General features: G+C 37.7%; 1 protein-coding gene across 1 annotated transcript in view; it reads right to left on the bottom strand.

Annotated features, from left to right (window-relative positions):
• Window positions 1–3,007, bottom strand: part of ITK (IL2 inducible T cell kinase) — a 72,914-nt gene extending 69,907 nt beyond the window's left edge. The window contains exon 1 of the mRNA XM_077137522.1: window positions 2,724–3,007. Within this exon, the coding sequence (XP_076993637.1) occupies window positions 2,724–2,861 (138 nt within the window). The 5' untranslated portion in view covers window positions 2,862–3,007. The remainder of the gene's footprint in view (window positions 1–2,723) is intronic.
• Window positions 3,008–18,204: the final 15,197 nt, after the last annotated feature.

The raw sequence follows: 18,204 nt of genomic DNA, 5'->3' as shown, positions 1-18,204 counted from the left end.
GTCTTTCAAGCAGTATTATAATGACATTAGGCATGGCTATTAAAAGCAAGAAATAAAAACAATTAATCTGCAGAATAACAATTTCTTCTTCAGTAAAAAGCAGGGCTATTTGGCATATAGTGTCATAGGATTGCAGAATGTTAAGCTTCAAGACATAAATTTACAAATGAGATAGTGAAAGGAGCTGAGGTGGTGAGATGGGCAGTGGCTGGCCCAGTGTCCCGTCACATAGCTCATGAAGCATACACATTTCTCCCCACAAACTTATATTTATCCCAGAAGAGAAGGAATCTAGGACTAATCTGGTCTTAGCTTGACTTTGAAGAATTCTTTTGTATTTCCTTTTGTTAGAAAGAAAATATGTTATCCTGCCCTGCTAGCTCCTTCAGAGATATGATGCTGCAAATGAGAGCCAGTCCTTACCAGGTGCTGATTAGGTGACAGACTGTATGCTAAGTACTCTATATGTTACATTGAACCATACTGAACTGCCAACATCTGATTGTTCTTGAGCTACAAATGTATCATTTCAAATAGTTTGCCATAAATAGGTTGTCTCTCAGTCTTTACCACTTCTTCAGGAGGTGGGTACTATTATCGTACCCATTATACAGATGAGAAGACTGAAGCTTTAATTTAAAAAGACAAAGGTTCTTTCCATAAGTGTAATGCAATGGTTATTCTAGGTGATGCACAGTGCACTCTTGCCAACAAATCTGATTCTAAACAATGGGACATACATAGGGCATGATCAATAATAATTTATATATCCTACCCTCCTCGGTGAACTTGCATAAATTTCTAATCAATAAATTTCTATAACACAAAGAAATTCAATGTTGCTTTTAAAAAATTATTTATGAATATAAACCATAAACATTAAAAAACAAGAAATTTGGTTTGTGTGTATATCCTTTATATCCCATAGGGAAGCTTTAGAAACTATAGCCCAAGGCTCCCCCAAGGCCCTGGAATGAATTGTCCTGGAATTTTTCATAAGGCTCTGATGAAAGAAGCAGAGTGATTATCCAACATTCTCTAAAGGCAAATTACAACCCACAAAATCAGAATAAAGGCCATTTGGTTGTGTGATTATTTGCAAATAATATCATACTGAATTTATAACATAGTTTACAAACAACATGCTGCTAGGAAATTGTTGGGTTAGGAAAAAAATATATGTGAAACTGTTCAATAGGTTTTGAAAAACAATATTTAAAGGCAGATGCCTGCTTTCAAGGTGGAAAAAGAACTTTCCATGTCTCATTCACCTGAAGAAAACTGACCAATGCTTTAGATGATGAATCACCCAAGTTCAAAACTTGGCTACTGGCCCTGTATTAATTTAGTCAACGAATGTTTATTAAGCACCGACAAAAGCCATCTTGTATATAATAATTGACTGCCATGTGTTTCCTGATTAATTGGTTGATGTTTAACAATAAGAGTCTACTGAATGGCTTGTATCTAGTTTTGTGAAAAGGATATGAGCAAATCTTTCACCCTCTAAAGAAGAGGCAGTATTATTTTATTTGCAACTTAAAGGGCACTGTTGCCCAGCCTTGACTCATTCAGAACTCCATTTCAACAAACACTTCAAAGCCTGGCCTTCAAGAGACCCCAACCTCATGTGTGCACTTACTAAGACAGATCTCAGCAAGGAATCAGTGCAGCTTTTTCTCTTCAGACCATCAAGCAGTTGACGTTATTTCCCCTTCAGTAAAAGAGAAGTAATAACCTCTGCTCTACCTCCATAGTAATGGGGAAATAATAAAATGATACAGTAAGAAATCAAAACTGCTTTGAAAAATTGCTGTGAAGCATTAAAACGACTGTTGCTTCAGAGAAACAAAGGTATTTTTAAAGAAGGAAGAGCTCTTGTATGTCATTAGTTCCAGTCCTTTCATTTCCTAAAGAAAGAATCTTAGGCCTGGGAAGATAGACTTTTCTCCTGACCCCTCGTCTAGTACTTTTTCTACCAAATGGCATTGTTATGTGTATTCCTGTGGCACTTATTATGTTACTGAATATGGGAATATCTTTAGATACATAAAAGGCTGACTTAGCTAAGCATCTGAATCTTCTGGCTAAGAACCAACCACTGCTCTGCACTATAGGACACTCTGTGCCTAATAAACCTGGTCACCTGAGAAGTTTTCAGAAGTTTAAGAGGATTGTCACTGTACCTTGCAAATTTCAGATGATATTGTAGACAATTAAATTCCCAGGGCATTTTATTCTAAGTGTCAGGTAAGTGAGGACCATTGAGACAAATAGAGTTGAATTTACAAAAATGTTGTTGACACAGAACTCATCACTTAACCAGCACCAGTTTCCCCCATTGCAGAATAAGGAAACTGGGCTAGTATCCCATGGTCCCACTGAAAGCTATTATTTTATTAATCAATGTCCCATAAGACATAGTATATTTCAAAGAAGTTCAAACTCTATCAAATCATAATGTTTGCCACGTAAAATGCTATAAGTTTGAAATTAAATTTTGTATTGCAAGATTAAAAAGCTGATGAATATGAAACTGATAGTTGCATAGATTTTAGACGTGTAATCACATACTCCAACCACCTCAACTCTTGACTCCCTTCCACATTCCTTTCTGATTCCTCTTATTGTGCATTTAAAGTTGTTGTATTTTATTCCATGTATAGTTCAACAAACAAGCCCAACCCAAATATAAAAAGAGACAAAGCAAAGTGCTCACGTACCCCATGACGGTCCTCAAAATATGCCAGGCTAGCTTTGGTTAAAACAAAGAAGCGGACTTTAAAGTTGGAAGGCGACGTTCTCCTCTTCTGTTGGGATTTCTTGATTAGCTGTTCTTCCAGGAGGATAAAGTTGTTCATGATTAAGTTCTTGAAAAGTGATGCGCTTTGGGCATCACCCCTTAAAACAACCCGAAGAAACAGCTTGGGGGCAAGGAATGCGATGGGGAGGCAGTTGATCTTCCGAGTTGTTCAAAGGCAACTTGCCTCCAACCTTATCTTTCTATCAGTTCAGTCAGCCTCACAGAGCTTCCCCTCTGATGTCAGAGGCCACAACCACATCCTTTCAAAGTCACAAAATTAAGAGACACATGCAAAAAAAATGGTATACACATACACCTTTTGGAAATGATATTTGAAGAACTGTAGCCTCAAAATGATATTAAGCATAGGAAAGCTTAGAGTCTAATCTTTACAGTTCCTGGTTTAGGCCATCTGACAGTTGAGGCATATGGTACCAGGGCTCAGAACGTGGGCATTGCAATCCCTGGGGCATTGTTTCATATTAGTTTCCTGGCTTTCCTAAGTCAAATCCTCTAATAATACACATGTGGCACCTTATAGGTTTCTCTTTATACCCCTCATCACGGTTGAGAGCGTACATTTGAGGAGAGTGTGAATCGCTAATTGATGCTTGTCTCCGCCATTAGTCTAAAAGCTCCATGATGGGCAAAGACTCTATTTGCTTTTACTCACCCTTTATGCCTCCAGCATCCACGTTAGAGCCTGGCACATAAAAGGGATGCTTAATAAAAATTTATTGAATGAATAATCAGCAACATAAGTTGGATAATTAAAAGAAATAATTAGCATATAACACTTGGCATAATGCCCAGCATATAGTAAGTACTCGAAATATATTTTTAAAAATTTAAATGAAAGCCCATAGAAGTTTCTCTGTCTCACAGGTACAAGATTTTACTTTTCCGTTCATAAACTTAGTGGAAGAGCAGAAAGTAAGTAAATCTTTCAGGGTGGCATACTAAACAAAGCATGTATGGGCTCTGAAAACAAACAAATTTGTGTTGGAATCCCAGCTCTGTTGCTTACTAAGCTGTATTTCGTCAAGCAAGCTGCTTTCCTTCTCTGGTCCTTCATCTCTCTATGAGGTCCTTTTGAAAACTTAATCACATAAGCTCTGTAAATAGTGGGTGCTAGTCACTAACTTAGAGTTAGTACATAGTTGAAGTGTAGTATGTGAGCCCAATTTTCAGCCTGAAATAAATAATCAAGAAATCTCAATGTAAGCGGAAATGGCAAGTATTGAACAAGAATAAATAATGAAACAAAAGAATCATTACTGCTATATAGGAGGGAAATTCTCTAAAGCTTACTTTGTTAACATAAAATAAGTATACTACGATCTAATTTTGTTTTACATGCTGAGTGCCCCAGCATAATCAAGAAACTTTGGGAGAAAAAGGTTGGGGGGTACTTTAAACGACCTCTCCCTGTTCTCAGATTTTGGAACATATGTGTGGAAAAGCACTGCCTTGTAATAGTAATATTTTTTTCTGAGTATGGACTAGAGGCAGGGATTTCATTTTTCCTAAAATATCTGCTCTCTCATTCTACCTGGAAAACTGAATCCCTGAAGGTTAGCTGAGCATCTGGCCAGCCAAAATAAAGAAAACATTTTGTAGCATCCCTTATATCTTGTTGTAGTCATACAACTGTGTTGTGACCAGTGGTACAGAGTGAAAATAGTGAGCATGAACTTCATGAAAGAGGTCATAACATTTCCTTTCTCCTTTCTCCTCCTTCCTGCTGATTAGAATGTGAATGTGATGGCTGGAGTTGGAGCAGCTATCTTATATCATGAGATGGAAATTGCACATTGAGGACAATAGGACATAAGATAGAAACAACCTGGGCTCCTGATGACCCTCAATCCTCCATGATGGCCCTGGGTTACATTTTTTAACATAATGAGAAATAAACTTCTATTTTGTAAGTCCCTGTTACTTTGAGGTTCTGTTACTAGCAGAAAACCAATTCTATCTAATACAATGCTATCTTCCCAAGCTGGAGTATAAACTCCTTTGTGTGGTGGGGGTGGGGTATAGATTTATGTTTGGTTGATTTAGCTTAAAAGATTTACGGACTTCCCACAAGTATTCTCATCTGAGAAAGCAAAATATTATTGGTAGCTGATTGCAATAAAAGGTTTTCATTTATCGTCTCCATGGAGTACAATCACAAATAATTTTGGGTGTTTCTTATAGAGCCAATAAATTCACTCACTGAGTTGGTCTTTGCTCACTACTAAATAGCCCTCTTTGGCCAGCCCAAGATTCTTCCCATGGCTTTCAGGAAAATGTGGAAAGAAATAGTCCCTTTGCTTTGGGTGTTTTTTTTTTTTTTGCATGGGCAGGCACCAGGAATCAAACCCGGGTCTCCAGCATGGCAGGTGAGTACTCTGCCTGCTGAGCCACCGTGGCCCTCCCTGCTTTGGTTTTAAAAGTCCAGTTCACCGGAGCCAAATTCAAGGAACCCCCACTGACCAAGGATGGAACACACTGGGCATCAAAAATAGTGATAATAAAACAGTAATGATTTGAAGAGCATCAAAAATGTTAAAATCTTGAGTTCATGAGTTCAAAAGATTCTTGAAAAAACATCCCAACCCACTGATCACTTTTGGAGGATGCTAGGGAACCAGTTTGTTATTCTGAAGATTGTAAAACAACAGGAAAGAATAAAACGTGTATTCTGATTTTTCTGAAGAGCTCTATCTCAGTTTGATGATCAAATACTTAGCGTTAGATACCATGTGACTCATCAATTCCCATCCTAGGTATACACCCCAAAGAACTGGGGGAAACAGGTTCTCAAAAAGATACTTGTAACTACTGTTCATAGCGACATTATTCACAGTGGCCTAAATGTGGAAACAACCCAAATGTCCATCAATGGATAAATGGATAAATAAAATGTTATATACCTACAATGGAATATTATTCAGCCTTAAAAAGGAATGAAGGATATTTATGGTGACATCATCAATATTATCAATATGTAAGACACCCCCTGAAAAAGGCTTAACTGAGATTTAGCGACTAAAGGGACAAGTTTATAATTGCTTAGAACTCTGGAGGATGGTAGAGACTCGAGAAAGACCCCACAGATGCTGAATCAAAGAAACAGAAAGATCTCAGGTAGGAGAATTCCCTCGTGGATGTCACTTGGTTACTTGGTTCCCATACAGCTTGTGAGACATATGGAAGCATCCTGCCTGGGTCCTTCCCCGCATGGACTGAGACTATAGAATGACTCAGAGCAGTGAGTTAGAACTCCACATATATCCAGGCACCCAAGACCTAAGTGTGCAGACCCAAGGTGGAACACAAACCTTGAGGAGTGCTGTATACAAGAGGGCCCCCAGGAGCAAAGGAAAAATGAGTAAGAGAGACCACAATGGAAAGGCTGGTAGGAACTGCTGTGTCCTTACTCAATCTAGTTTCAGCTTACTGGATCACCTATGGCAAAATGGACTTTTTAGAAGTGACCCACCTTTCTGGATTGATGCATTTGGCTCTCTGGGTTAGGATACCTTAATGGGGAAGAAACCAGAAGCAAAAAAAAAAAAGCCTCATAGAAAAATAATGAGGGGTTAAATTGAACTGCTGTAAGATTGAATTGAATTGTGTAAGGAAAATGGGGCACTGAGTGAGGGAGAGAATTTAATAGGAGCAGGGAGAAAAAGTCTGCATAAAAACAAACAGAACAAATCAAAATTCCTGTAGAAGGAACAGAGGAATGGAAACTCTCTCCTGGAAGTAAAACAACTGCACAAAAACTGTAATCTTAAAAAGTGTACCACACACACACACACACAAAAGGGTACCACATATCTAGGGCAAGAATAAGAGGAAGAAGAATTTGGAAAATGTGAACATTTAGACATGGGCTATACTAAAGGTCTAGAATAAATTAGACCAACCATCAAAAAAAAAAAAAAAAAAAGATCTTAACATAAAGCCAAACAACAATAAAACCCTAGACAAGACGGAGAAATTAACTTCAGCGTTAACTCATCAAAATCAGCAGATGCCTAGACATCAGCAAAAAATTACAAGCCATGCTAAGAAACAGAAAGCCATGGCTCAATCATGGGAAAAAATTAAAACTTGAAAGACTCAGAAATTGGAAATCTAATCAAAGATGTTCAAATAAATCACCTAAATCAATTCAAGGAGATGAAGGAAAATATACAGAAAGACATGAGGGATATTAAGAAGACAATGTGTAAGCATAAAGAAGGATTTGAATATATTAAAAGAAACATAACAGAAATTAGGGGAATAAAAGCTAAAATAGCAGACAAAAATACACATGAGGCATACCATAGAAGATTTGAACAAGCAAAAGAAAGAATCAGCAAAAGACAAAACAATCAAAATCATGCAGTCAGAACAGACAGAGAAGAGAATAGGAAAAAACTGAGCAGTGTCTCAGGGATTTGAGTGATAGCATGAAGTGCACGGACTCATGTGCCATGGGTGTTCGAGAAGGAGAAGAGAAGGGAACAGGGTCAGAAAAAATATTTGAGGAAATAATGGTAAAGAAATCACCCAACTCTTATGAAAGACATACATATACATGTCCAAAAAGCTGAGCATACTCCAAACAGAATAAATCCTAATTGACTTTCTCAGACACATACTAATCAGAATGTCAAATGGCAAAGAGAAAGACAGAATTCGGAACGCAGCAAGAGAAAAGTGCTTCACCACATACAAGCGCTCCTCAATAAGACTAAGTACCAATTTCTCAGCAGAAACCAGGGAGGCAAGAAGGCAGCGGTGTGATATATTTAAGGCATCAAAAGAGAAAAATTGTCAGCCAAAGTCCTTTATCCAGCAAAAATTTCCTTCAAAAATGATGAAGAGTTTAAAATGTTCACAGATAAACAGACACTGAGAGAGATCATCAAAATGAAACCTGCCCTACAAGAATTACTGATGGGAGTTCTGCAGGTTGAAAGGAAAAGACAGGAGAGCACGGCTTGGAGTAGTGGAAAGAAATGAAGATTATCAGAAGGGGTAACTAAAAGAGTAAATGCAAAACCCAATAGCACTTGTATCCTCAATGTACTACTCTACTCTTTAATTCATATAAGAACCAGAATACAATTGAACAAGAGAAAGGCATATTTCCTGACAACAGATGTGGAAAACATAAAGTGGTAAACTGGGACAAAAAAAAACAAAAAAAAACAAAAAAAAAACGGCATAAAGAAGAGAAACAGGGCAGGCCACGGTGGCTCAGCAGGTAAGAATGCTTGCCTGCCAAGCCGGAGGACCCGGGTTCGTTTCCCGGTGCCTGCCCATGTAAAAAAAGAAAAAAAAAAAAAAAAAAAAAGAAGAGAAACAGAGGGACATAGGAGAAAAGAGTGTTTATACTATTGAAACTAAGTTGGTATCTTTTCAAGGTAGTATGCTACAGATGTACTTTTTTTTTAAATTTTTTTTATTAATCAAAAAAAAGAAAAGAAATTAACACAACATTTAGAAATCATTCCATTCTACAAATGCACTCAGTAATTCTTAGTATCATCACATAGATGTATGATCATCATTTCTTAGTACATTTGCATCGATTTAGGAAAAGAACTAGCAAAACAGCAGAAAAAGATATAGAATGTTGATATAGAGAAGAGAATTAAAATAATAATACTAATAATATATATATATAAAAAGGAGAAAGAAAAAAACAAAAACAAAAGATACAAACACACAAACAAACAAAAAACCATATTTCAGGTGCAGCTTCATTCAGTGTTCCAACCTAGTTACATTACACTTAGGTATTATTGTGCTGTCCATTTTTGAGTTTTTGTATCTAGTCCTGTTGCACAGTCTGTATCCCTTCAGCTCCAATTACCCATTATCTTACCCTGTTTCTAACTCCTGCTGGTCTCTGTTACCAATGATATATTCCAAGCTGATTCTCGAATGTCGGTTCACATCAGTGGGACCTTACAGTATTTGTCCTTTAGTTTTGGGCTAGACTCACTCAGCATAATGTTCTCTAGGTCCATCCATGTTATTACATGCTTCATAAGTTTAGTCTGTCTTAAAGCTGCATAATATTCCATCGTAGGTATACTCCACAGTTTGTCTAGCCACTCGTCTGTTGATGGACATTTTGGCTGTTTCCATCTCTTTGCAATTGTAGATAATGCTGCTATAAACACTGGTGTGCAAATGTCCGTCTGTGTCTTTGCCCTTAAGTCCTTTGAGTAGATACCTAGCAGTGGTATTGCTGGGTCGTAATCCATTCTGCCATTCTATGTCTTTTGATTGGGAAATTCAGTCCATTAACTTTTAGTATTATTACTGTTTGGATAATATTTTCCTCTACCATTTTGGCTTTTGTATTATATATATCATATCTGATTTTCCTTCTTTCTACACTTTAGTCCATACCTCTCTCTTCTGTCTTTTCGTATCTGACTCTAGTGCTCCCTTTAGTATTTCTTGCAGAGCTGGTCTCTTGGTCACAAATTCTCTCAGTGACTTTTTGTCTATAAATGTTTTAATTTCTCCTTCATTTTTGAAGGACAATTTTGCTGGATATAGGAGTCTTGGTTGGCAGTTTTTCTCTTTTAGTAATTTAAATATATCATCCTACTGTCTTCTAGCTTCCATGGTTTCTGCTGAGAAATCTACACATAGTCTTATTGGGTCTCCCTTGTATGTGACAGATTGTTTTTCTCTTGCTGCTTTCAAGATCCTCTCTTTCTCTTTGACCTCTGACATTCTAACTAGTAAGTGTCTTGGAGAACGCCTATTTGGGTCTATTCTCTTTGGGGTGCGCTGCACTTCTTGGATCTGCAAATTTAGGTCTTTCATAAGAGTTGGGAAATTTTCAGTGATAATTTCTTCCATTAGTTTTTCTCCTCCTTTTCCCTTCTCTTCTCCTTCTGGGACACCCACAACACGTATATTTGTGCGCTTCATATTGTCATTCAGTTCCCTGATCCCCTGCTCAAGTTTTTCCATTCTTTTCCCTATAGTTTCTGTTTCTTTTTGGGATTCAGATGTTCCATCCTCCAGTTCACTAATTGTAGCTTCTGTCTCTTTAGATCTACCATTGTAGGTATCCATTGTTTTTTCCATTTTTTCTTCTTTGTCCTTCACTCCCATAAGTTCTGTGATTTGTTTTTTCAGATTTTCTATTTCTTCTTTTTGTTCAGCCCATGTCTTCTTCATGTCCTCCCTCAATTTATTGATTTGGTTTTTGAAGAGTTTTTCCATTTCTGTTCGTATATTCAGCATTAGTTGTCTCAGCTCCTGTATCTCACCTGAACCATTGGTTCGTTCCTTTGACTGGGCCATATCCTCAATTTTCCGAGCGTCATCCATTATTTTCTGCTGGTGTCTGGGCATTTGATCAGATTTCCCTGGGTGTGGGACCCAGCTGGTTGAAAGCTTTTTCTGTGAAATCTCTGGGCTCTGTTTTTCTTTTCCTGCCCAGTAGGTGGCGCTCGTGGCGCTCGTCTGTCTGCATGGCAGTCGGCCCGGGAAACCGCGCGTGGAGGCGGGGGTCGCTGGCCGCCGCGGCTTGGGAGAGTGCCGGTCCTAATTGCCCAGCTGGCCCGAAACGCCAAGCGTGACGGGAGGGCCCTGCTATCCAACGTTCCCAGTCAGACCGGGGAGCCACGTGCGTGGAGGGGACCCCAGTCGCCAGCCGCCCCGGCCGGGAAAACGCGCGCCCCTCAGGTATCTCACCCCAGCAGATTCTCCCTGCCCGTTCAGCTGTTCCAGAATGGGGTACGCTGTCTTTTTGGTCTCTGTCGTGACTCCGGGAGCTGTTTCGTATTGTTTCTGTTTCTTTAGTTGCTTTTCTGGAGGAAGAACTAAGACCCGTGCGTCTTACTAAGCCGCCATCTTCTCCGGAAGTCCCAGATGTACATTTTATAACATAAACCTCAGGGTAACCACCATGAAAGTATTTTGAAAATATACAAAAATGAGAAAGGAATCATTTGGATACATCACAAAAGAGCAGCTATACAAAAAAAAAGGTAGTTGCAATAACTTACGACCTCTTAATTAAAAAAATCTGTGGTAATTTTAAAAACTTTATGCTAAATGGAAATAAACAGACACAAAGTACTACATATTGCATGATTCAATTTATATAAAATGTAAATATAAAATCTATAGAGATAGAAATAGATTAGTGATTATGTAGGGATGGAAAAGGATAAAGGAATTGAGTAGTCACTGCTGAAGGGTATGGAGTCTTTCTTTTTGGAGTAATTAAAATGTTCTAAAATTGATTGTGATGAATGCACAACTCTGTGAATAATCTAAAAACCATTGATTGTATACATTGATGGATGGATTGAATGCTGTGTGAATATATCTCAATAAAACTACTTTAAAAACAAAGGGAATGAAAAACTGATACATGTTAAACATGGGTGAACTTTGAAAATATTATACAAGTGAAATAAACCAGGAACAAAAAGACAAATATTATGTGATTCCAACTTATATGAAATATCTAGAATAAGCAAATTCATAGTGACCAAAAGTAGATTCGAGGTTACTAGAGACTGGGCAGCTGAGGGCATGGGGAGCTATGGCTTGATGGGTGCAGAGTTTTATTTGGTTTGATGCAATTGATTTGATAATGGATGGTGGTGATGGTAGAACATCATTGCAAATATATACTGACCTGTATACTTGAAAGTGGTTAAAATGGAAAATTTTAGGTTGTGTATATGTTACTAGAATAAAAATTTAAGACAAAGAAGGTAGAATTTTACAACGCAAAGAGTGAACCCTATTGTAGACTATGGACTTCAGTTAATTCTATAATTATAATAATACTGTTTTATCTGTTGTTACAAAGATACCACACTAATGCAAAATGTTAAAAAAAAAAAGGGAAAACTGGGTGTATAGGTAGCGGGGAATAGGTTATATGGGAATTCTATATATTCTGAATGATTTTTTCTATAAACCTACAACTGTTCTAATTTAAAAAAACATTTAAATGGCCAAAATGGCATGTTTTGTTTTATATATACTTTGCCACAATAAAATTAAAATAATCTTCAATGATGGAAAGTGCTTTAGAAAAAAAATTCCACCTGATTAATGAGGGAGTGATAAAATTAGAATATCACATATTTTGTAATCCTAAGGAAGTAATGGATTTAGGCAAAGGCTGCCAATGACTTCTCAAATCATTAGGTAAAAAGTCAATGCAACATTTTTAACACCAGAACTCAAAGATCAGTCTTAACATTACGAAAAGAGAGATAAGTAGATATTATATGTAGCCTGATGTGATGATGCAATAGGAAGTGCACAAAACCACCTATGCAGAATACTTGCCAAAAAAAAAAAATCAAACATGAATCTAATCAAATGTCTTGATCTAAATCTGAGTTTAGAGGAAATACCAGAGATAAAGAAACATGATAAATATCATCACAGAGATACAAATGAACAAATTCAGAATACACAAAACTCCAAGGACAAATGACCCAATGTCCACAGCAAATGAGTGGGAGGGAGAACCTACAGATTAAAAGAGACTTTAAGAGGCATGTCAAACATATGAGGACTTTCTTTGGCTCCAGATTGAAATAAGTATATAAAGACATTGTGAGAATTAGGGAAATTTGAACAGTGAATGGATATTTGGTGGGGCTGAACTTATTAATTTTATGTTGAAAAGGAGAGTCCTTAGTTTGATTACCAGACCATGTACTACCACCACCACCCCCCAAAAAAGGGAGAGAGAGTCCTTATTTTGTACAGACTCATACTGGAGTAGTTCTTAACAATAACATGCCTGATATTTGCTTTCATATAATTCAGTGGAGGGAGAAAAATAGATTGAGAAATAGATGAAAAAAACTTGGCCATGAGTTGACAATTGCTGAAGCAATTAGGTTATTCATTATTGAGGTTCATATGAGTTCATTGTTCTAACCTCTTTGCTTTGGTTTATGTTTGAAATTTTCAGTAATGAAAAGAGACAGAAAAGCCAGTCCAGTTCAGTGTAAAAATCAGAACTCCAAGCATTTATTCCATTTAATACTTTTCCTCAATATAAGCCTGCTTTAGGCTTTGAAACATGATGGCTTTTCCACCATCTCCTAACTTCTCCTTCCCCCCCACTCTTGGTTGGTTTCTTCCTCACCCCTTCAGGCTCAGTGTTAGAAGAGTGGGGGCTTTGTGGCAAAGAGCACAGCTGCAGTATATATAGCTATACCTATAATCAAGGTGATGCCTTCTGGATGTGTTGCATACACAATTGGTGCTTTTTCTTTCATGGAAGGATGGGGAATTTTTGTAGTATATGGTGTTGTCTTAGTTTGCCAGGACTGCTATGACAAATACCACATAATGGGTTGGCTTAAAGAATAATAATCTATTGTCTCATGGTTTCAGGAGGCTAGAAATCCAAATTCAAGATCACAACAGGACTTGCTTTCTCCTGGAGTCTGTGACTTTCTGGTGCAGCCAGCTGTAATCCTCAGGGTTCCTTGGCTTGTATCTCTGCCTCCGTAACATGGGGGGTCTTTGTCTCCCAGTGTCTGCTCCTTTGATTTCCACTGACTTCGGACTTGTACTGCCTGTCTGAATCTGTTCAGCCTTATAAGGTGCTCTAATCATATGGATTAAGCTCCAACGAGATTCAACATGATGTCATCTAAAGAGGATATTCTAAGATCCTATTCACAAATGAATCCACACCTTAACTAATAATAATATCTTCAGAGGTCCTATTTATAAATGGGTTCACCTCACAGGAATGTGGATTAAAACTTGAGCATGTCTTTATGGGGGACACAACTCAATTCCCCAAAGTTGTAGTTGTATCCAGAGGTCTTCCGACTAAGGGTCCTGACAGCAGTTCCCTTAGTGTGAGAGATGCCACTCTGACTGGCCAGCTCTCAGCCATTGAATCTCTAGTGGTCCACCCCTGTGCCATCCTATCCCAGACTCTACGGGGATCCCTTTATCAATCTAGGTTATTTCTGGGTGACATCTCCTTAAACGTGACCCACAGACTCTTTATTCCCTCCCATGCATAGGCTGGGAAGATTCAGGCACTCTTTTCCTGCCACTGGTGGGGGGTGGGGGGCAATGATCCTATTTAGAGCAACAGCTATCAAATTCAAGAAATTTAACAGGGATATAAGCACACAGTTCATATTCCACTTTTTTTCAGTTGTCCCAATAATGTCCTTTATTTTTCTGAGGTTTACAGAAAAATCATGCATAAAATATAGAGTTCCCATATACCACCCTATTATTAACACCTTGCATTAGTATGGTGCGATTGTTACAATTCATGAAAGAACAATTTTATAATTTGTTCTACTTTGCAGGCTGCTGGAATGCAATATACCAGAAATGGAATGGCTTTTAAAAAGGGAAATTTATTAAGTTGTAAGCTTACATGTTCTAAGGCTGTGAAAATGTCCAAATTAAAGTAAGGCTATAGAAATGTCCAATCTAAGGCATTGAGAGAAAGATACCTTGGTTCAAGAAGGCTGATGACGTTCAGGGTTCCTCTGTCAACTGGAAAGGCACATGGTGAACATGGCAACATCGGCTACCTTTCTCTCCAGGCTTGTTTCATGCAACTGCGGGGTGTTTTCCTTCTTCATCTCTAAAGGTCTCTGGCTGTGTGGGTTCTCTGAAACTTTTTCCAAAATGGTTCCCTCATAAAAGGCACCAGTAAGCTACCCCACCTTGAATGGGTGGAGACATGTCTCTATGGAAACCATCTAATAAAAAATTACCACCCCTAACTGGGTAGATCACATCTCCATGGACACAATCACAAAGCTCCCACTCAACAATATTGAAAGAGGGTGAAAGAATTTTCCTGGGGTACACAACAGATTCAAACAGGCACATAATCATATTATTAACTATAGTCCATCAGGTACAATAGGGTTCAAGTTTGTATTATACAGTCCTATTTTTAAAATTTATTTTATTCTAGTAACATATATAACCTAAAATTTCTCCTTTTAACCATATTCAAATACACAACTCAGCGCTGTTAATTATATCCATAAAGTTGTGCTACCATCATCACCATCCATTACCAAAATTTTTCCATCATCTCAAATAGAAAATCTGTATCAGAGAAGCTTTTACTCTCAATTCCTTACTCCTGCTCAGCCCCTGGTAACTTGTATTCTGGTTCTGGACTCCTTGAATATGCTTATTCTAGTACTTTCGTATCAGTCAGCAACAATATTTGTCCTTATGTGTCTGGCTTATTTCACTCAACATGATGTCTTCAAGGTTCATCCATGTTGTCACATGTATCAGAACTTCATTCCTTTTCATGGCTGTATAATATTCTGTTGGGAGTATATGCCAAATTTTGTTTATCCATTCATCTGTTGACAGACACTTGGGTTGCTTCCATCCTGCGGCACTTGTGAATACAGAGATTTTAGAAATACATGTTTATCTTTTTGTTACGAAAGTGAAATATATTCTTGGGGGGGGAAAGCAGACAAGCAAATAAAAATAAAAATCACTTCTAATCTCACCCTTTCCAGAGATAATAACTGTTAACATTTATTTTACATTTTTCCAGAGTTAAATTTAATATTTATTTGCAATATCATCTTAACCCAGCTCCTGGATCAGTTATTCACTCTTTCTACATGTAGTTTTTGATCTTTATTTTTATCTTTAATATTACCTCTTTTATTATTTGTGTACTTAATTGTAAGCCTCTTCAGTATAACAGGAAATAAATAAATACATAGACTGAGGTGGGACGTCTAATGGCTTACAATCATAGTGAAATCGTAAGCTGAGAGAAGGAAATAGTCATCAGGCTGTAGCGGCAGACTTTTGGCTTACAGCGGGACTGAATATGGCTGAGCAGGATACAAGCTAGAAAGGTGTGAAAAGCAGGTAGAAGGGGAAAGAGAAGTGACTTTTTCTAGTTGAGAAATAAAATTGTTGTAATCGCCCCCTGGTTTCTCTGATATATATATATCATCTCATTGTCTTTTGAAATTCAAGGCAGAAGCAAGCTTATTTGCATAATGCCCTCAGGGGAAGAGTCTAAGTGACTTTGGTCCTTTCTGACAGCCAGAAAGTAAGGCTGAAATCAGGATGACTTCCTGAAGTTCCAAGGCAGAAGGCTAACCACAGCTCATCCCACGCCATCGTGCCACCTTGGCTTAGCAGCATCAACACAAAAGTTCTCTTGATTGTATTTTAGGCCCGGGGATTTACCCAGCAGGCACATATTATGTTCAGTATGGAAATCTCCCCACCCTCACATCCTGCCTAGCTCACAATGTCCTCCTGGCTTGGTACTCATTGCATGAGCTATATATAGCCAACTGCTTGCCTGGCTTTTCAAAATAATAGGTGAAGAACAAAAGTTATTGACTTAGAATCTCTTCTCATGATCAGTGTTTAGACTTCAATCATCTATTAATTTTGCCTCTCGACATATACTCAGTACATTGTCTAGAAATAAATCTCCTTAACCTCAAGCCATTTTAAGATGTATGCAGAACTATCCTTTGAATTGTGGGTGTGGGAGGGGGTTGACAAGTTTTCTTCTTACAAAATTATTGTAGGTTTTAAATGTAGTGATGAGGGTTTTTAGGGTCACCCTCTACTCAAGTCATTTACTTCTACTCTATTGCGTATTTATTTGCCGTCCTGTTTTGTTGTTTCTCAGCATGTTCTCCTATTTGATTATAAGCTCTCTGAAGTTAGTATCATGGCTTACAACATCCTCTGCCCTATTCCATGTTTAAAAAAATTTTCCAAAATGTGTAAATAAGGCAAAAAATGAGCAAAGGGTACTTTCAATGTTGCATAAAATCATTGTTTAACATGCCCCCTTCAGGGATTATATAATTATCTAAGGAAATAAAAGAAGACAATGGGATTTGATCAATAAATCAAGATTGCAGTCCTGCTAGTATTTTCTAACTGCCCTATTGAGATATTTTTCCCATCCCATGTAACTCATCTATTTAAAGTGTTCAGGTCAATGGTTTTTAGAGTCGTCACAAAGTTGTACAACGGTCATAATTTAATTTTAGAACATTTCAATGCCCCCAAAAGCCTATCAGTCATTGATTCAAGTGAAGTTCCCTAACTTGTAGACTTTTGTTCAGAAGAGGTAAATGATTTCTTTTTGGTAGAAAAGATAACCCCATAGGTTATGATTTTAATGCCCTGTAGATGTTTAACCAGTTTTGTTTCTAACCTAGCAACATTATTCCAACACTCTTTCTCCAGTGCCAATGTCATTAATCTAATTCTTTGAACCACCTTTACCATCTTGTTGGTTCTTATATTAATGAGTTGAATAAACCCTTTGATAGTTGTATGAAAGAAATGTTTTAAAATTTCTGAAATATATTTTGACAACTTGAATGTTCCTTAATGATGGGTGCTGTTCTAGTCTGCTAGCTGCCAGAATGCAATATACCAGAAATGGAATGGCTTTTAAAAAGGGGAATTTAATGTTTCTAATTTACAGTTCTAAGGCTGAGAAAATGTCCCAATTAAAACAAGTCTATAGATATGTCCAATCAAAGACATCCAGGGAAAGATACCTTGGTTCAAGAAGGTTGATGAAGTTCAGGGTTTCTCTCTCAAGGGAGAAGGCACATGGCGAACACAGTCAGATTCTCGCTCTCATTTGGAAAGGCACATGGCAAACATGGTCAGGGTTCCTCTCTCATCTGGAAGGGCACATGGTGAGCGCGGCATCATCTGCTAGCTTCTTCTACTGGCTTCCTGTTTCATGAAGCTACCCGGGAGGCATATTCCTTCATTTCCAAAGGTCGCTGGCTGGTGGACTCTGCTTCTTGTGGCTATGTCATTCTGCTCTGCTCCCTCTGAATCTCCATTTTCCAAAATATTTATCTTTTATAGGACTCCAGAAAACCAATCAAGACCCACCCAAGTGGGTGGAGACATGTCATCACCTAATCCAATTTAACAACCACTCTTGACTAAATCACATCATCCAAGGAGATGATCTGATTACAGTTTCAAACATACGATATTGAATAGGGGTTATTCTACCTTTAGGAAATGGGGTTTTGATGGCTTTTCTAGGGTCCATACATCCTTTCAAACCAGCACAGGTGCCTAGTGGTCAATCAATCAATATATTCTGACCTATTGATGTTCCTTCATTTTCTTGATAGGGGGCATATCCATTGGCAGATTTCTAGACTTTGGGAAAAGAGAATGAATTTCCAAAAGGCTATAAGTAAAAGTTAAAACATGGATTTTTTTTATTTTTGTTTATTCATATTGTGAAATTTTATGCCAGAAAGAGTTAAATTTGAAGGAAACTACTACTTTTCCTCAGTGAAGCTTGAGCCAATGAATATTCTAAGCATATAATTTTACTGGCATAACATTTTTGTAAA

This window comes from Tamandua tetradactyla, chromosome 20 (assembly GCF_023851605.1).
Source record: "Tamandua tetradactyla isolate mTamTet1 chromosome 20, mTamTet1.pri, whole genome shotgun sequence".
NCBI classification, from domain to species: domain Eukaryota; kingdom Metazoa; phylum Chordata; class Mammalia; order Pilosa; family Myrmecophagidae; genus Tamandua; species Tamandua tetradactyla.
This window is presented reverse-complemented; position numbering and strand designations above follow the sequence as displayed.